Source organism: Natrix helvetica, assembly GCF_964273705.1.
Source record: "Natrix helvetica genome assembly, chromosome: 5".
Lineage (NCBI taxonomy): Eukaryota > Metazoa > Chordata > Lepidosauria > Squamata > Natricidae > Natrix > Natrix helvetica.
Window position 1 is genome coordinate 149,338,133 of NC_138551.1, and position 20,191 is coordinate 149,358,323.

General features: G+C 48.6%; 2 protein-coding genes across 5 annotated transcripts in view; both read left to right on the forward strand.

Moving 5' to 3' along the window:
• PUSL1 (pseudouridine synthase like 1) overlaps nt 1-14,558 on the forward strand; it is a 28,662-nt gene extending 14,104 nt beyond the window's left edge. The window contains exons 5-8 of the mRNA XM_081955051.1: nt 5,625-5,798; nt 10,228-10,282; nt 13,591-13,753; nt 14,057-14,558. Coding sequence (XP_081811177.1) covers nt 5,625-5,798; nt 10,228-10,282; nt 13,591-13,753; nt 14,057-14,076 — 412 coding nt within the window. The 3' untranslated portion in view covers nt 14,077-14,558. The remainder of the gene's footprint in view (nt 1-5,624; nt 5,799-10,227; nt 10,283-13,590; nt 13,754-14,056) is intronic.
• A 223-nt stretch (nt 14,559-14,781) lies between these two features.
• Nucleotides 14,782-20,179, forward strand: LOC309393144 (lysophosphatidic acid receptor 6-like). 4 transcript variants are annotated; one of them, XM_081955038.1, is made up of 2 exons: nt 14,782-16,060; nt 17,380-20,179. In XM_081955038.1, exon 2 carries the CDS (start codon nt 17,502-17,504, stop codon nt 18,567-18,569), a length of 1,068 nt encoding a protein of 355 aa, XP_081811164.1. In that variant the 5' UTR covers nt 14,782-16,060; nt 17,380-17,501; the 3' UTR covers nt 18,570-20,179. The 4 variants fall into 4 exon arrangements, 1 of the variants encoding a protein (XP_081811164.1); XR_014175535.1 differs by lacking the exon at nt 14,782-16,060 and having other exon boundaries at nt 17,228-19,951; nt 19,994-20,179; XR_014175536.1 differs by lacking the exon at nt 14,782-16,060 and having other exon boundaries at nt 17,228-19,661; nt 19,829-20,179.
• Nucleotides 20,180-20,191: the final 12 nt, after the last annotated feature.

The following is a 20,191-nucleotide window of genomic DNA, read 5'->3' on the forward strand; positions in this document are numbered from 1 at the left end:
CCAGTGTGCGCATGCGCAGAGTGGCCAGACGAAGGGAACAGCTAAAGAACAGGGGTCGACTTGGGAGTAAGGCCACAGGTGGAGGATGAATGACCACTCCCATAGGGAATAAAAGAGGAGCAACAGGGGAGTGGAGTTTGCAGGAGACTATTAGTTCATTCTGCATTCTTGCAGGGCGTCTGAAAGATATCGGCCTGGCCACTCTCCAAACCTGTTAAAGGTCGGTCATTGTGAGTTATCCTGAAAGACTGTGGGAGAAGAAAGACTTTGCTGGAGAGGAATTCACTTTACATTAAATAAAAGTTTAACGGGACAAGGACTCGGCTTCGTGCTGCTGGGGAAGCCTAGGTCAGAACAGTCGAAGCCGCAAGACCAAGATTGCAGATTCGCCAACCGGGCATGCAAAATCTTCACTGATCTGGGTTGAGTAGTAATTCAGAGCCGGCTCTCGGAGAAAACGACCCTGGCATCTGCAGCGTAACCAGGTCACCCATACATTATGCAGTGACAGGAATGTGCCAGGACATGCGTGAAGACACTTCTGCAATCTGCTTCCTCTCCGCGAGTTGCTGGCCGGGTCACTTGGAAGAGCCGCGGAGTCTCTTGCTGGGGATCATCAGATCTCGATGGCTCAGCGAGTTTCCTCCGAGCCTCAGCCAGGCTGATAGAGAAAAGATGGGGGTCTCAAATGTTCTGACCTAGGATCCCTGAGACAGTAAAAATCACACACACAGTCCCCAAAACCCTCTTTTTATTTAAAAGGCTGTTAATTATGGCCATTCACAGCCCATAATGATTCACAACAGGGTCTGTGAAGAGTCCGACAGAGGTCTGCCAAAGTCTTTCGGGACAAGGCTGATAAGCACCCATCTTTATCCCCCTTGAAATGCTGCCAGAGATCTGATTACCAATTAGCTTTGCAAGGCCAAACAGAGTACAGAGTCAAAACGGAGCTTCAGAGTTTGAACCGACCAGGACGAACACAATTGCTTCCTGCAAAGGCTCACGTCCGTTTGCTTCTCTTTTATGGGAGGGGCCAATCATCTCCAAGCCTTACTCCCGAGTCGCCCCTTTTGTCTTCGCGGTTCTTGTCTTCTGGCAGCTCTGTCCATTCCAAACTGGGAACAGGCTCACACTGTTCTTCTGCTTCGCTGATGTCAGACTCCGGAGACTCTGGAGGCAGCACATAACTCCCAGATGGCCCTGGCCCGCTCTCTGCCTCCGATGCAGAGCCTTCCCCAGACTCCAGGACTGTCCCACGTTCCTCCCCAGCCTCCTCAATGTCCGACTCTCCTGCCAGCTCCACAGGCCACCAGCGGAACACAATAGAAGGAGTCAACAGTCTGCCATAGCTGCTTAATTCAATCAAGTTAAGGGGGGTGGTTTTTTCCCTGAATTGGGTCCCACAGTTCATAAGACTGCCTCTCTTGGTGCCTTAATAGATGTGGCTGCAATTTTCAGTGGTAGAGTTGGAAGTGCGTTAATAATAATAATAATAATTTTAATTTATTAGCCGCTCCCTCTCCACAAAGGACTCGGGGCGGCGTACAATAAAACATATAAAAACATAAAAACATATGTGCAAACACATAAACATCCAAACACACACATATACAGAGACATACATGCACGGAGGAGGTAACAATTACATCACATTAAGAATATTAAAAAATCAACCATTAAAATACCCCTTAATAATAACACAATTTAAAATTTAAAAGGACTGTCAGGAGGAATAAGAAAAACTACGGTTGAGCCAGGCCAGATAATTGAAAAAGGTGGGTCTTAAGCTGTACACGGAAGGAGCGGAGATCGGAAGTAATCCTGATGTCACGGGGGAGGTCATTCCACAGGGCTGGGCCCATCACAGAGAAGGCTCTGCTCCTGGGTGTCGCCCCCCGACACTGTTTAGTGGACGGCACCCGGAGAAGTCCCTCTCTGTGTGGATTGGTCGTAGGGATGTATGGGGCAGGATGCGATCCCGCATGTAACTAGGTCCTGTGCCATGAAGCGCTTTAAAGATCATAATCAAAACCTTGAAACGCACTCGATAGACTACAGGAAGCCAGTGCAGCTCGCGCAGGAGAGGTGTTGCAGGGGAGTATCTGGTCCTCCCCATAATCACCCGCGCGGCCGCATTCTGGGCCAACTGCAGTCTCCGAGTGCATCTCAAGGGAAGCCCCATGTAGAGAGCATTGCAGTAGTCCAGGCGAGACGTCACCAGCGCATGGGTGACTGTGCGTAAGGCATCCCGGTCCAATAAGGGGCGCAATTGGCGCATCAGGCGAACCTGATGGAACGCCCCCCTTGCCACGGCTGTTACATGGTCATCCATGGACAGCCGGGCATCCAGGAGGACGCCCAAATTGCGCGCCCGTTCCACGGGGGCCAGTTGCTCGCCCCCGATGGCCAGAGATGGAAGCAACTGGTTGAACCGGGGGGCCGGAAGCCACAGCCACTCCGTCTTGGAGGGGTTGAGTTTTAGTCGGTTGCCATCCATCCAGACCCGTACGGCCTCCAAACACCGGGACATCATTTCGACGACCTCGTTGGGGTGGTTCGGGGTGGAAATGTACAGCTGAGTATCATCAGCATACAGATGATATTCCACCCCAAAGCCACGGATGATCTCGCCCAGCGGTTTCATGTATGTGTTGAACAGGAGAGGCGAGAGGACCGACCCCTGTGGCACCCCACATGTGAGGGGGCTCAGGGTCGATCTCTGCTCCCCTGCCAACACACGTTGCGTCCGGCCAGAGAGGTAGGAGCCAAACCACCGTAAAACGGTGCCCCTGACTCCCAGCCCCTCTAGCCGGTGCAACAGGATACCATGGTCGATGGTATCGAACGCCGCTGAGAGATCTAATAGGACCAGGATAGAGGAACAACCCCTATCTCTGGCCCTCCAGAGATCATCAACCAACGCGACCAAGGCCGTCTCCGTGCTGTGCCCGGGTCGGAAGCCGGACTGGCGCAGGTCTAGATAATCATTCTCCTCCAGGTGACGTGGAAACTGTTGTGCCACCACACTCTCTACAACCTTCGCTAAAAAGGGAAGGTTGGAGACTGGACGATAATTAACTAGCTCTGTTGGGTCCAGGGAAGGCTTCTTGAGCAGGGGCCTCACAACCGCCTCTTTCAAGGCGGCCGGCAGAGACCCCTCGCCCAACGAAGCGTTCACTAGGCCCAGGAGCCAGTCGCGTGTAACCTCCCAGGATGCCAGTACAAGCCAGGAGGGACACGGGTCCAATAAACGAGGTAGGTCGCAGGCGTCCACGCAACCTGTCCAAATCCTCGATGGCAACCGAGTCAAACTCCTCCCAGAATGGTCCCTCAAGACTCGCCTCGGGCGCCTCCACTGGACCACTGAAAGGGGCCCATCCCATCCGGATTTGAGCGACTTTGTCCTGTAGATATTTCCCAAACTCCTCTGCTCTGCCCTGTAAAGGGGCTTCCCGCGGCCTCTCAAACAAGAGGGAGCGTGTCACCCGAAACAGGGCAGCGGGGCGGTTATCTGTGGACGCAATAAGAGCGGCACAATGTTGACGTTTGGCCGCTCTTAATGCCACAAGGTACGTCCTCAAGTAGGCTCGTGCCTGTGCTCGGTCAAATTCGGAACAGGAGGATCTCAAACGACTCTCTAGGCGTCTCTTGTGGTGTTTCATCACCCTTAGCTCCTTGGTAAACCAAGGGGCCAGGGTGGTTCGTCGCCGCAGGAGAGGCCGCAAAGGCGCCACTCGGTCTAGGGCCCCGGCAGTCGCACTATTCCATGCGTCTACCAGGTCCTCCACCCGGGGGCGGGTCAGGTCTACAGGAGGTGGCCCAAGCTCCGTCTGGAACTTATCTGGTTCCATCAGGCGCTTGGGGTGGAACCATCTAATACCAACGTACTAATACGTTGCCCTCGCTGTTGGTTTCTTGGAGATTTCTGCTTTTGTCCCCAGGGACAGCTTTATTGGGGGTCTCCCATCCAAGGGTAGCTCTCCAGTCCCATCAAAACCCGAACAGAATTCTACTCTGGATAGCTTTTTTTTCCAAGGTGGCCCATTTTACCAGGCACTAGCTGATCCTGCTGTAGAATTAAGGTGCTCATATTTCAATCGGCGTAAAGAAAAACAACACCGGTGAAAAAATAGACATTTCTAAACAGCCGCCAGAATTCCTTCCTATAAAGTGCTTTTCCCCCCTCAAATATGGAGGCCTTCATCTATTATAAAATAGATAGAAATGGTGTCCTTTTATCCTGGGGAATAGTAGCTTTTTTGCTGTTTTCTGTTGTGGAGCTGGCAGCAGAGTTGTACAGTGAGGAGGTTGGGGAGGAGCATGGGTCAGTCTTGGAGGCTGGGGAAGGCTCTGAGGAGGGCTCTGTGTCGGAGGCAGAGAGGGGGCCAGAGCCATCTTGACAGTTTTTATCTGCCTTCTGAGCTAGACAGCAGTGAGGCAGAGGAACAGCTGGAGCCTGTTCCCAGTGTGCGCATGCGCAGAGCTGCCAGAAGAAAAGAACAGCTCAGAAATCAGGGTCGACTCGGGAGTAAAATCACAGGTGGAAGGTGAATGGCCCCTCCCATAGGAAATAAAAGAGGAGCGAAAGGGGAGTGGGCTTTTGCAGGAAACAATTCGTTCGTTCAGTTGTTAGATTCGTTTCAGGAGTGTGAAGATCTGTCCCTGAATCTCAGAGACTCTGTGCCCAGCCTTTCCTTGCACAGAAACCTTGTTTGGAAAATATTTCCATGGCAGCTTTCCAAGATAGATAAGGTCGGTGGTCATAAATATTCCTTTGAAAGGCTCTTTGCCAGGCCTTGGCTGAATGTGAATGAGGGGAATTCACTTTCGTTTAATAATAAAAGGGGTTTTGTCGGGACCAGGAATCTGCCTCCTGCTTTTGGGGAGTCTAAGCCTAGCTCAGAGCATTTTCCTCTGTTCGTTTTGCAGCCTCTGGAACATTTCAAAAGGCCTGGTGATTTGCCCCAAAGAAAATTAATATTGGGGGTGGACCATTAAACCTGCTTTGTAGGATTGTGTAGAGATGCTGGTGTCAGGCTTCCAAATAGCATCCAAAAGTAAATCAGAGTCCGAGGCAAAGGATTCCTCAAAGTTCCAATTGATGAAGAGAGCCATGTTGGCACATCTGGGGAAACCCGAATCTGAAAGCTTCCTGGGTTTTCCACCCAGTTGAAAGTTCAAGATCTTGCCCCCACACCCACAAATCCATCCCATCGTCCAATCTCCCACTGCCACGCTGGCAGCTTCCACCCATCCAGTTCCGGTCCAGATGCAGAGGTGCCGAGACAAAGGATGACCTTGGCTTTCTAGAAAGAACGTTGTTATGGCTACCTATCATCTAACTCCATACAATCCCCCTTCCCATTTTCCCACAATAGAAAAGGTAGAGTAGAATAATGGAAAGTGTGGCAGGCCAAAGACGGCTGCAGGCCTAACAGCTGGGACAGACCAATCGAAGTGTGTGTGTGTGTGTGTGTGTGTGTGTGTGTGTGTGTGTGTGTTTGCAATGCATTTTCCCTTCCCTGAAATCTTCCGAAGACAAGATAGTTGCCTTTCTGCGTGGTTGCTAGGAGTCCAAAAGGGCTCGATGGCGTATCCACAATCTTCTTCCTCTGGTTTAGCCACCTGAACCTGTCCGCCATGCAGGAAGCAGCCACTTTCCTGGTGGGCACCCACAACTTCTCCACCTTCTGCTCAGCCAGCTCCGAGAGGTCAGCCAGAAGCCCCATCAGGACGCTGGACTCGGCGGAGGTGAGGCCTTCCCGGGGCTTCCTTGCTGAGCACGCCATGGACAGGTAAGGCTGCCCCTGGAACCTTCAGCCGCAATTTTGCACCTTTCTCTCTTTTCCGCATAATTTTTCCCGCCCAATTGGTTGCTAGTTTAATGATAAGCCACGGTGGCGCAGTGGTTAGAGTGCGGTACTGCAGGCTCCTTCTGCGGACTGCCGGCTGCCTGCAATTTGGCAGTTCGAATCTCACCAGGCTCAAGGTTGACTCAGCCTTCCGTCCTTCCGAAGTGGGTAAAATGAGGACCCAGATTGTTGGGGGAAAGAGTCTGACTCTGTAAACCACTTAGAGAGGGCTGTAAAAGCACCGTGAAGCGGTATATAAGTCTATGTGCTATTGCTATCTTCCTTCCTTCCCTCCTTCCTTCCTTCCTTCCTTCCTTCCTTCCTTCCTTCCTTCCTTCCTTCCTTCCTTCCTTCTCTCCCTCCCTCCCTCCCTCCCTCCCTCCCAGTGGTTAGAATGCAGTATTGCAGGCTAACTCGGCCCACTGCCAGGAGTTTGATATCTGGCTCAAGGTTGACTAAGCCTTCCATCCTTTCGAGGTGGGTAAAACCCAAATTATTCGGGGCAATAAGCTGACTCTGTAAACCGCTTAGAGAGGGCTGTAAAAGCATTGTGAAGCGGTATATAAATTTTAAGTACTATTGCTATCTTCCTTCCTTCCTTCTCTCCCTCCCTCCCAGTGGTTAGAATGCAGTATTGCAGGCTAACTGCCCACTGCCAGGAGTTCGATCCTGACCGACTGGCTCAAGGTTGACTCACATCCTTTCGAGGTGGGTAAAATGAGGAGCCAGATTGTCGGGGGGCCAAGAGGCTGACTCTGTAAACCGCTTAGAGAGGGCTGTAAAAGCATTGTGAAGCGGTATATAAATTTTAAGTACTATTGCTATCTTCCTTCCTTCCTTCTCTCCCTCCCTCCCAGTGGTTAGAATGCAGTATTGCAGGCTAACTGCCCACTGCCAGGAGTTCGATCCTGACCGACTGGCTCAAGGTTGACTCACATCCTTTCGAGGTGGGTAAAATGAGGAGCCAGATTGTCGGGGGGCCAAGAGGCTGACTCTGTAAACCGCTTGGAGAGGGCTGTAAAAGCACTGTGAAGCGGTATATAAGTCTAAGGGCTACTGCTATTAAGACAATATCTTGCTTGGGTCCCCCATGTTACAGAATGTAGCAATTGCTTTTCTTAACCCAAGTTTGGGTGGGGAAAAGCTTCTTTGAAAAGATGGCTTTGAAACACCCAAGATTGACACGTGTCATCTGGAGGGGAAGCAAGAAAGAAGGGTGGGGGGAGAAGAATATTATATCGCTAGAAATGGAGCAAAAATGAAACTGGGGAGGATCTCAAATGAATAGGCCTCCCAAGGATAAGAAACTTTCCTTTGAATGTTTGGTGTTAAGCAATTTGCATCTAAGAAGCTGAGTTTTTAAGGATTTCACTATAGTGTGAGATGGAAAGAGGATCTACTGCAGGGGTGTCCAAACTTGGGGACTTTTAAGACTTGTGGACTTCAACTCCCAGAATTCCCCAGCCAAGCTGGCTGGGGAATTCTGGGAGTGGAAGTCCACAAGTCTTAAAAGTCCCCAAGTTTGGAAACTCCTGATCTACTGGCAGGGAAGGTCCAAGAACTCTCCATGGTCCTGAAAGTCTTCTATTGTGCTGAAGCTCAAGACTGAGAAATTTCACACTCCAACCCTGCCCGAGGGTTTGCCAACTTCACTGCGAACCTAAGGACTAGAAACTTGCCTAGGAGAGGAGGATGGAAGGGAGAGGAAGAGAAGGAGAGAGGGTAGGAAGGGGAAGAGGAAGAGGAGGAGCGGGAGAAAGGGAAGGGAAGAAGGAAGGGGAAGGAGAGGAAGAAGGAAGAAAGTGGAGAAGGGAGGGAGGGAGAAAAGAAGGAAGGGGAAGGAGAGGAAGAAGGAAGAAAGTGGAGAAGGGAGGGAGGGAGAAAAGAAGGAAGGGGAAGGAGAGGAAGAAGGAAGAAAGTGGAGAAGGGAGGGAGAAAAGAAAGGGAACATGAGGTGGCGTTACAGCAGGAAGAAGGAATGGTAAATAAAGCAACCCAAATTGTATATTATAACCTATTAAATGAAATAATAAATGTATAAGAATGATAAATGTATAGAAGAATAACAACTATGAAAATGTGTACTGAAAATGCTATGCAAGAGAACAAAAAATAAAAAAAATTCTCAAAAAAAAAAGGACTAGAAACTTGCCTAGTCCGAGTGGCTTCCGAAAGGCAAAGGCCGGGATGGGCAACCCAAACTGTGTCTTGTGACTTTTATTTCAGACTCTGGTGGGAGGAGTTAGGTAAGGAGTGGGCAGGGCCACCTGTTCTGATCCAGGCTTAGCCACTGAGCCACTGCGTCCCTATTGGTTAATCCATAAGGGCTGAGAAAGACCCCTCGTGTACAGGGGCAGTCTACCTCAGACTGCCCTGCCGGTGCTTGGCTGCCATTGCAGCGCGTAGCCAGCACAACGCCGGCATTGGAGGAAGCTCCAGCTGGATGAATGAATTCCCCGCTGGCATTTCTGAAACAAAGGCCAGGCGAGCGTCCGTGGGTGGGCATAACTCTCAGATGAAATTGGCAACCCTGGAGAGAGAGATGGATCCATGTGGGGAAAAAAACTCCCTCGGAAAACTCACGGATCCAACCACGAGGACTTTTTCTCTCCCCCTCCCCCCCGGGATCACGTGGAAATGCCTCCCTCAGCAAGCAGGTGCTCTTTCTGCCATCCCACCACCTGGCAGGCGGGAGCAGCCCTGGAGGGGAGCCACAGCCACGCCGTGGGGCTTCTGCTGCGAATTCAAATCCTCCCTCCCTCCTGCCGGATTCAGGCGGCTTTCGGGTTTTGAAATCCAGCCCTTGGGGGGGGGGCAAGACAGAGGCCCCCCCCCCCCTGTGCCAAGAGAGCCCACCGTTTCAAAGGGAGACCTGGCCAAAGCGAGGTGCTACGTTGTGCTTTCAGGTTGCACAAAGGAATTGTAACTTCTTCCTGCAGGCAGAAAGCCAGCAGATCAGGGGAAGGCTCAGCTCGCCTTCGTCTTCCTGGCGAGCTAGCTTACTCCGTTCAGAGATCCAATCCTCTTTCATCAGTCTCCTCCAAGCAATTTGGAGAGCCCCAATCTACAGCTAGGTCCTTCAAGAGCCACATGGCTTCTGTGGTGCATGGCTGGCTTGTGGTGGTGTGGCCCAACAGCGGCCAGCGGAGCCGGCAGGAGACTCGGAGAGTGAGGAGGTTGGGGAGGAAGATGGGCCAGTCCTGGAGTCTGGGGAAGGCTCCGATGAGGGCTCTGTGTCGGAGGCAGAGAGGGGGCCAGGGCCGTATGCCAGTTATCAGCTGCCTTCAGAGTCAGACATCAGTGAGGCAGAAGAACAGCTGGAGCCTGTTCCCAGTGTGAGTTGCCAGACGAAGGGAACAGCTAAGGAACAGACTTGGGAGGAAGGCCACAGGTGGACAGTGAATGGCCCCTCCCAGAGGAAATAAAAGAGGAGCAACAGGGGAGTGGAGTTTGCAGGAGACAACTAGTTCCCTTCATTGGTTGGTGACTCTCCGAGACTCCTTGGCAAGTTGTGCAGATCTCGGCCTGGCAGCTCTCCAAGCCAGATAAGGTCTGTGACCGTAAATCCTCCCTCGAAAGACTTTGCTGGATGTGAAGGAGCAGAATTCACAATCAATTAATAAAAGGGTTTTTTTGTCGGGACCAGGAGTTTGTTTCCTGCTCTTGGGAAGCCTCGGTCAGAGGTAGTTTGCTTCTGTCCACGGAGGATCTATTCTCAAGCAGACATTTGAACTGACCCAGGGAAAGGCAAAAAATGAGTCGCCTTGTAGAGGAGAAGGGAGGCATGGAAATTTAATTAATAAATAATAATAATAACGTAGCATCATTCTCTCTATACGGATTTTATTTTTTTGAAGTTTTTTTATTCTCTTACCTACAATTATAGGTATATATTCACACAGTTCTTCTTCTTTACATTTGTCATTCTTATACATTTGTTTTTCCATAATAGAAGGTTATAATATGCATTCTGGATTGCTTTGTTTAACCATCCCATTTGCCTGTTGTGACACCACCTTATTTTCCCTTTCTTTTCTCCCTCCCTCCCTTCTCTTCTTTCTTCCTTCCTCCTCTCCTTCCCCTTCCTTCTTCCCTTACTCCCCTCTTCCTCCCCTCTCTCCTTCCACCCTTCCTCTCCTTTCCTCTTTCTCCCTTCCCTCCTCTTCCTCTTGTCCCCTCCTCCTCTCTCCCTTTCTTTTTCCGTTGTTATAAGGTGTCTCTTTCAAATCTCAATTTATGTTTGCTTGGGATGGTATTTCTGCAAATCCAAATATAGTTTAATATCATTTCTTATTCCCTTTCCTTCCCTGATCTGTCCTAATCTATATGGATTTTAACGATGCCTTTTTGCCGGTTGTTTTCTCCCCGCCAGCAACCTGAAGTTTTGGGAACTGGAGTTTGTAAGCCGATCTTTCCTGTACAAACAGGTAGGGAGAATTTTTTCCAACTGGACCCTTTGAATGGTTAGCTGAGACAGGAATGGCTCTTGCTTGCTCTTTTTCACCATTTTTACGATTTGACTAGAAGTCACCTTTTCACCATTTGAGAGTCAGCCTCTTAACTTTAAATTTTTTAAATGAACTTGAAGTGCAGGGGCTGCCCCCCAAAGAAGAGGGAGTCGAACTATTCTCCAAAGCACCTGAGGGCAGAACAAGAAGCAATGGGTGGACACTAATCAAGGAGAGAAGCAATTTAGAACTGGGGAGAAACTTCCTGACAGTTAGAACAATTAATCAGTGGAACAGAATTTGCTTCCAGAAGTTGTGAATGGCCCAACACTGGAAGTCTTTAAGAAGATGCTGGATAGCCATTTGTCTGAAGTGGTGTAGGGTTTCCTGCCTAGGCAGGGGGTTGGACTAGAAGACCTCCAAGGTCCCTTCCGTTATTCTATTCTATTCTGTTCTATTCAATTCTAGAGGCAAGTTGTTCCACTGATTAATTGTTCTCACTGATGGGAAATTTCTCCACAGTTCTAAGTTGCTTCTCTCCTTGATTAGTTTCCACCCATTGCTTCTTGTTCAGGCGCTTTGGAGAATAGTTTGACTCCCTCTTCTTTAGGGCAGCCCTTGAGATATCGGAAGACTGCTATCATGTCTCCCCTGGTCCTTCTTTTCATTCAACTAGACATATCCAGTTCCAGTAACTGGACTTCAACTCAGGTGCTCCAATCACTGGAGGTTTTTAAGAAGAGACTGGACAACCCTTTGTCTGAAGTGGTGCAGGGTTTCCTGCCTAAGCAGAGGGTTGGACTAGAAGACCTCCAAGGTCCCTTCCATCTCTTGTTATTCTATTCTATTCATCAAAAGTACCCAGTTCCAGCAACCGGACTTCAACTCCCATCATTCCAAACCAGCCAGCCCAAGGGAATTTTGCTCGGGGTGCCACGTAAGGCCACTTGGCAAACAGCCCCCCTGTGAAAATATGGATGGATGCCTCTTGGCAAACAGCCCCCTGTGAAAATAGCTGGCCGTGCCCGCTTAGGTAGAATAAGTGAATCATATGTGGATGATTCAGAGGCGAGGGAGGCCGGCTTTCGCGGAAGCACGCGCCTACATTGGGTTAGCCACGAGGAAAGGAGGCGTCTGTCTATTTTCAGATGGTACTTTGCAAAAATAAAAAAGTGAAAAAGCTTTAAGGAGTTTCAATTCCCCCCCCCCCCTACGCTCACACACCGTCTTGTGGCTTGCTTCCAAATAGCTCCAAAAACAGCAGCCAAAATGCTCTCGAGCCTCGGCTGCCTCCATCAACTATGGGTGGGCGGCAACATGTTGTTTGCAACCTGCAGGAGAATATCTTTTGCGGCCGGTTGAAATGATGCCACGGACACCTACTACCACATGTGGCCGTGCCAAAAACCCAAATTGGCGGAAAATTCAAAGACAGCTGATAGAGATAACCGAAGAGGAAATAGAATTCAAACCAGAACTATTTCTTTTGGGAATCATAAAGAGTTAAAAGTTACCAAGGGGGTCGTCTAACTTAATAATACATATTATTACGGCAGCAAGAATTGTCTTTGCCCTAAACTGGAAAAAACAGGGAAATTCCACCGGAAGAGGAAGTCATTAGGAAAATTCTGATCTGTGCTGAAATGGATAAGTTGACATGGGAATTGAAGAAGGAAGACGAAGCAGAATATTATAAGATCTGGGATAAATTTTATCGATGGTACTTGAATGTATCTTGTCTTTTTATGCACACCGAGAACATGTGCACCAAAGACAAATTGCTTGTGTCTTCAATCACACTTGGCCAATAAAGAATTCTATATTCTACTCTAAGTCGTGTCCGACCCATCGCAACCCCATGGACAATGTCCCTCTAGGCCTTCCTGTCCTCTGCCATCCTCTGGAGTCCATTGAAGCTCACGCCTGCTGCTTCGGTGACTCCATCCATCCATCTCCTTCTCTGTCGTCCCCTTCTTCTCTTGCCCTCCATCGTTCCCAGCATCGGGCTCTTCTCCAGGGAGTCCTTCTTCCTTCTCATCAGGTGGCCAAAGTCTTTGAGTTTCCTCTTCAGGATCTGGCCTTCTAAAGAGCAGTCAGGGTTGATCTCCTCTAGGACTGACCGGTTGGATGGCCTTGCAGTCCAAGGGACTCAATGCAGGAGTCTTCTTCTCCAGCACCAGAGTTCAAAGGCCTCCATTCTTTGGCGCTCAGCCTTCCTTATGGTCCAACCTTCACAGCCATACGTTGCAACTGGGAAAATCATAGCCTTGGCTATACACACTTTTGTTGGCAGGGGGATGTCTCTGCTTTTTAGGAGGCTGTGTAGATTTGCCATAGCTTCCCTCCCCAGGAGCAAGCCTCTTTTAATTTCTTGGTTGCAGTCCCCATTTGCGGTGCTTTGTAAGCTAAGCTTAAAGGTAAAGGATCCAGACATCGGTGTTTTAACTGCACATCCACAATAAGCAAACCATGGCTTCTATGCTCTCTAAACGGGTCACAGCCTACTTGTGAGTGCAAACCGGGAGGAAAAGGATGGGGTTAAGGTAGCTTAGCTTACGAGGCACAAGATACTGGTGATCCTCGACTTACGGCCACAACGGAGCCCAGAATTTCTATTCCTAAGAGAGACACTGTTGAGTTCCCCCCCCCCCCGCTTTACAACTTTTCTTGCCGCATACCTTAAGCGAACCACTGCAGTTGTTCAGTTAGTCACACGGTCGTTAAGTGAATCTGCCCCTCCCCCCATCAACTTGCCTTATCGGAAGGTCGCAAAAGGGGGTTGTGTGACACACCCCCCCCCCCCGGGACGCCGCGTCCATCAGGAATATGAGCCAGTTGTCAAAACACCTGAATTTTGATCACAGGATCCTGTGGAAGCCACAATGGTCGTTAAGTGTGAGAAAACGGTCGCAGGTCACTTTACTGAGTGCCGTTGTTAACTTTGAACGGTCACTAAATGAACGGTTGCTAAGTCGAGGACTGCATGCACCGCTCTCCCAAGAAGTGAAGTCTTGTTGGAGAAGCTGGGATCCCATACAGATTTGGGGCGAAGATTTAAGAAAAATCTTATTCCCGATAAAATGGGGTTTGAGATAAACCCAGAAAATGGCTCGCTTCTCCTCCTCTTTCAAACAGATGGTTATTTCTCCAGGGGGGAGGGGGTCAGACTAGATGGCTTCTGAAGGACCCACCCAACCCTCCGAATTCCGCGTTTCCCTTCCCCGCTTTAGCCCCCGATTGCGCCGATTCTTGGAACTTCGCTGTTTTCAAACCTTTTTCAATTCCAGGTAAGGCGGATGGTCGGGGCGCTGGTCGCCGTCGGCCAGTCCCGGCTTCAACCGCACCACATCCGAGAACTCCTAGCGGCCCAGGATCTGATGGCTTACCCCCCAAACATCATGGCGCCCCCAGATGGACTCTTCCTCAAGCATGTAGAGTACTACCAAAGTGGTGAGCATCCAGGAGGTCTGGTTTCTAGTCCTCATGAACCCTCGGAAGCAGCTCAAACAGCTGTAGTGACAATATTTTTCGGTTTCCCGGTTTTTGGCACTGCTGTCCTCCCAACAGCGGGTCTGCTGGGGAGGGTCCCGTGGTTATCTCTCCTATATTGCAGGTGGGGCGGGGGGAGATAGAATTGATGCCGACATCCACAAATTTGTCTAAAGTTGAAACCATTTCCCTGCTCAAATCTTCCAGCTGCCGTATTCTGTAATCCCCCTGGCTTCTTTCCTTTCTCCCTTCGTTGTCTTGCAGATTTGGAGACAGAAGACTGAAATGGACGATTAATTTCTGCCTTGGGGAGTTTTATATACATTGCTGGAGGAGGAAGAGAGAGAAAAAATCTCGTTTTTCTTACGCTCTGCAAGCGTGGGTTAATCAACCTTCTTAATCCGAACTTTGTCTGCCAAGACAAAGATTCCTTTTTGGGTTGCCTGAGAAAGGAACGGACTCGGAATGATTTCAGGTTTTAGTTCCTTCCTGGTCGTCCTAAAATATTCTCTGATAGAATATAGAAAACATCCACATTTTTAAAGGCTGCTCCTGCTGTGTTGAGGTTCACATAGTCAAAAAAAAACCAAACATTTGTGTAGTCAGGAAAGCAAAACAAATAAATCCCTTTTAAATCCTCTCTCACCTTTTCCGTTATCTGTCTGGGATCAGCAATGGGACCTTGAAGTCTGGATTGCAGGTTCTTAAGTACTGTATTTTTCAGAGTATAAGATGCACTTCCCCCCCCCTAAAAGACGGTGAAAATTTGGGTGCGTCACATACACCAAATGTAGCCCCACCCACCCGCTGGCCTCCACCCTTTGGGCTCTGCCTCCCAGCAGTTTGCCTCCTTTCCAGCAAACGGGGAAAATGGGGCTTGCGGAGGCTGCAGTAGGCTACGGCAGTCCCTGCAGCCTGAAAACAGCTGATCATCGGGAGGCCCTGCCGAAAATGAAACAGGCTGTTTGCTGCAAGGAGGCAAATTGCTGGGAGGCAGAGGCAGGGTTTTGTTTTTTCTTGTGCTAATCAGGCTAAACTGAAACAGCCTGTTTGCTGTTTGCTGCAAGGAGGTAAGTCAGTAACTATAAATGCCTATAGAATGTTCAAGTTATTAGACGTATTTTTTAAAGACTGCTTTAATATTGTTCTAGACAACTTAACAAAATGAAGCAGCTTTTTAAAATAAAATGCTGGATCTGAAGAGGCCCAGTGGTATTGCATCTTCTTTTAAATAGCAGAGAATAGCGTATACTTCCAGGACCAGTATCTGTACGAGTATAGTCTGAAATGTAACACCACAGTGTGCTGTTTGCTGTTTGCTGCAAGGAGGCAAATTGCTGGGAGGCAGAGGCAGATTTTTCCCTTATTTTCCTCCCCAAAACCTAGGTGAGTCTTATACTTCGAAGTGTCTTATACTCCCAAAAATACGGTAATTGTCTTACTAGCAGCTGAAATACATGCAGTTTGTGAATGAGCATTTTTAGCTTTAGTTTTCTACAATACTGGAGAATGACAGGCTATTCCAAGTTCTTAAGGTTACTTCTGCGTTCTCCATGCCTGTTTGCGAGTGTACCTTAAGGGCATCCCCTTTTAAGCGTTCTGCCATTAACTCACCTAGTCAATTCACCAGGTAAAGTACCATCTTGAGATTCTGACCTGAACTTAAGTTTCTAGTCCCTAAGTAATAAACCAAGACACTACTGCTGGGTGAAGAATTTGCTTTCCCTCCACCACAGCTACCCCCAGCAAAGTACAAACCTTTGCCAGCTTTCATTTGTGCCACCCGTTGGGTTAAGAGTTTGCCAGACATTTTTTAAGACTCTCTTTCAAATGCATCTTGGCAGAAAAGAGACTTGATCGCGTTTTTTACACGTTAAACCCTTGACCACTGTGGAAAGAGTGAATCTTTTATTCCGTTGTTATTCTGCTTGTCTTTTCACTCCCCTTATGGGGGGCAGGTTGTAAGGTCAGAATGCAGACTTCATAAACTCTGCGAAAACACGTGGGTTTTTCTGCTCTTAAATCCTGGGGGGGAAATGACACCTCCTAACACCCATCTGCGTATTTCTTGCTGCCTCGGTTGCCCTTTGCACAAAACCACAGCAGCGAAGTCTCTCACCCCAGCTTCCTGCCCTAAAAGCATGTGGGAGGCCCTTGACACTCGTGGGGCGCAGTGGAAGGCAACATCCGAAAAAGTCCAAGAGAGGCAAAAAGTAAGCTCAGATATCTTCCCAGGCTACCAGGACGGCTAAAGGCAGATGCAAACAGGTAAGTTTTAATCTTTCTTTGTTTTTAATGGCACAAAGGCTCCCTTTAAAATAAACCTCCCGCCACAAATGGAGTGTTTTTATCATCCTTTTTCTTGACTTCTTCCTCACCCCTTAAGAATTTTCACAGTCCTGAAAACGTGGCCCACAAACTTGCTAGGAACTTCTTCCTTCTCTGCAAATTGGTGGAAAGTTCCTGCTTTCTTAAGGCCACCGTGGCTGGGGATGATGGGTGCCCCAGTCCCATATATAAAGAGAGGAGACTCTTGCGGGGGGAGGGGGGCAGCTAGCCTTTCAGTATTTTGGCTAAGCCATGGTTTGCACACCCCACCAAAAACTGAACAAAAGTTAGGCTTGCATAAGCAGGGGGTTGGATTGGAAGACCTTCTAACTCTCTTCTATTCTATTCCTTATTCTAGTCTTCTCTATATTCTAGTCTTATTTCTATTCTAATATTTCTAATTCTTACTTTTATTCTATTCTAATTTATAATTCTAATAATTCTAATTCTTTCATTTTTATTCTTTTTCTTATTCTATTCTTATTTATAATTCTAATATTTAATTTTTATTATTTTTTATTTTTCTTATTCTATTCTAATTTATAATTCTAATAATTCTCATTCTTATTCTTTTATTTTTATTCTTATTCCTTTATTCTTATTCTATTCTTATTTCTATTTATAATTCTAATAATTCTAATTCTTATTCTTTTATTTTTATTCTTTTATTCTTGTTCTGATTCTAATAATTATCTTCTTTTAGTTTTATCCTTATTCTCTTATTGTATTCTATTTGTTTCTAATTCTAATAATTCTTATTCTTTTATTTTTATTCTTATCCTTTTATTCTTGTTCTAATTCAAATCCCTTTCGAGTCCCTTTCGGGAGAAGGGGCGGTCTATAAATACGAATAATAAATAAATAAATAAATTCTAATAATTCTAATTCTTATTCTTTTATTCTTATTCTATTCTATTTCTAATTCTAATAATTCTAATTCTTATTCTTTTATTTTTATTCTTATCCTTTTATTCTTGTTCCAATTCTTATTCTTATTCTATTCTATTTGTAATTCTAATAATTCTAATTCTTATTCTTTTATTTTTATTCTTATCCTTTTATTCTTGTTCTAATTCTAATTCTTATTCTTTTATTCTTATTCTATTCTATTTCTAATTCTAATAATTCTTATTCTTTTATTTTTATTCTTATCCTTTTATTCTTGTTCTAATTCTATTCTATCTAATACCAACTGCAGGAAGGCAGCCAGCAATTTTTATTTTTAAATTTTCAAAGTTGGTCCCTTGTTTGCCAAGCAGACTTGAGGTGAGCTGCAGAGTCCAGCTGGCCCGGCTGCCTTCGCTCCCAGCGTGATGATGATGGGCTGAGAGAGGCTTCCTGCAGCAGGTCAGGTTGAGGTGCGAATCCTGCTCCGGAGACGATGGAAAACCAGACGGCGGCAGCCAACGCCAGCCAGGAGTGCAGCCTCCGGGCCGACTTCCAGTATTTCCTCTTCCCCGCCATCTACATTCCTGTTTTTGTGCTGGGCTTGCTGGAGAACGGGGCCGCCCTCTACCTGCTGGCCTGCCGGATCTCGCGCCCGCCTCGCTCCTACGTCTACCTGCTCAGCCTGGCCACGGTGGACACCTCGTTCGTCTGCACCCTGCCCTTCAAGATCCACTACCACCTCCACCGCAACCACTGGGTCTTCGGCGACGTGGCCTGCCGCGTGACGGGGTGCATGTACTTCCTCAACATTTACCTCAGCGTGGCCTTCTTCACCGCCATCTGCGTCGACCGGTACATAGCCGTCTTGCACCCCTTGGCGTACGTGCGGATCAAGAGCGGCCACTACGCCCTGATCGCCGCCGTCCTCTGGGTGGTCGGGCTCACGACCGGCGGCTCTCTGATCCTGGGAGGCCCTCTGGACGCCAACGTCAGCGACGCCCAGGTGTGCTTTGAGAGCTTTGCAGAAGCCGCCTGGAGGGGGCGCATGCTGCCGTACAACGTTTGCGTGCTGATCTTCGGGTTCCTTGTCCCCTTCGTGGTGATCTTGATCAGCTACCCTTTGATCGCCCGGCGAATTTCCCACATCTCGGAGGGCGCTTTGAAAAGGAAGGCGCTGAATACCATCTACCTCATCCTCTTCATCTGCGTCTCCTGCTTCCTCCCCTTCCACCTCACCCACCTCCTCCACCTCCTGATGCGCGTCGGCTTCATCCGGGACTGCCCCTTGGCCACCGCCATCTACCAGCTACGCCGGGTCACCTTAGCCCTGGTTAGCTTCAACTGCTGCCTGAACCCTGTCTTGTATTACTACACCTTGGCCAACAAGTGGTGGCCCTGCCAGCTGCGTTGGCAACGACGGACTTCCAAAGTCTACTCCGTCAACGGTGACCGCAGGAGAAGCCCCAACCAGAGCGAAGCGTTAAGGCCGGCTGCCAATGAGGCGATGCTGATGAACCCGCCAAGGAAGTTCACTGCGGGTGTCATCTGGGAAAAAGTTTAATTTCACGGGGCGCTTTAGGTCAGGGGTCGGCAACCTGTAGCTCCGGAGCCGCATGTGGTTCTTCCATCTCCCTGCTGTGGCTCCGTCGCCAGCCGCTGCCAGTCGGTTAGGACAGGTAGAGGAAAAAGGATGCCACGCTAGGAGGAGACTCTATGGTGGGGGAAATTGGACTTCCGGTCGGCTCCAGAATTGAAGGGGGGGGGCGCCTTCTGGTTAGGACCTTTGTGGCTCTTTGAGCTTTTAAGGTTGCCAACCCCTGGTTTAGGTTGTGAAGAGGGGCTGCTACTGTCTGGCTTTGCAGATCAGTGGGGCGTTTCAAATAAGAGCTTTGGCTGAGAGAGGCAGGTGTGCTTAAAATTGTCACATCAAAATTTCAGAAAGCAAAGAGACTGTTTAAATGAAAGTTTTTTTGTCTGGATCAGAGAAACAAAGACACAGATGGGTTTTCCCTTGCAGCCTTCCCTGAGCTAAACTGACGTTTGATTGGTTTTAAGGCAGCCCAAGGGCCTTTCATCCCTGTAAATAGAGAGATGCTACTGCAGAAGGTCTCACGGTAAGGTAAGATCAGTGGTGAAATTCAAATGTTTTTACTACCGGTTCTGTGGGTGTGGCTTGGTGGGCATGGCAGGGGAAGGATACTGCAAGATCTCCATTCCCTCCCCACTCCTGAGGAAAGGTTACCCCAAAATCTCCATTCCTTCCCCACTCCTGAGGGAAGGTTACCCCAAATCTCCATTCCTTCCCCACTCCTTAGGGAAGGTTACTCCAAAATCTCCATTCCTTCCCCACTCCTGAGGGAAGGTTACCCCCAAATCTCTATTCCTTCCCCACTCCTTAGGGAAGGTTACTCCAAAATCTCCATTCCTTCCCCACTCCTGAGGGAAGGTTACCCCCAAATCTCCATTCCTTCCCCATTCCTGAGAGAAGGTTACCCCAAAATCTCCATTCCTTCCCCACTCTTGAGGGAAGGTTACCCCCAAATCTCCATTCCTTCCCCACTCCTGAGGGAAATTTACCCCAAAATCCATTCCTTCCCCATTCCTGAGGGAAGGTTACCCCAAATCTCCATTCCTTCCCCACTCCTGAGGGAAGGTTACCCCAAATCTCCATTCCTTCCCCACTCCTTAGGGAAGGTTACTCCAAAATCTCCATTCCCTCCCCACTCCTGAGGGAAGGTTACCCCCAAATCTCCATTCCTTGCCCATTCCTGAGAGAAGGTTACCCCAAAATCTCCATTCCTTCCCCACTCTTGAGGGAAGGTTACCCCATCATCTCCATTCCTTCCCCACTCCTGAGGGAAATTTACCCCAAAATCCATTCCTTCCCCATTCCTGAGGGAAGGTTACCCCAAATCTCCATTTCTTCCCCACTCCTGAGGGAAGGTTACCCCCAAATCTCCATTCCTTCCCCACTCCTGAGGGAAGGTTACCCCCAAATCTCCATTCCTTCCCCACTCCTGAGGGAAGTTTACCCCAAAATCCATTTCTTCCCCACTCCTGAGGGAAGTTTACCCCCAAATCTCCATTCCTTCCCCACTCCAGGGGAAGGATACTGCAAAATCCCCATTCCCTCCCCACTACTCAAAATTTCTGCTATTGGTTCTCCAGAACCTGCTGAATTTC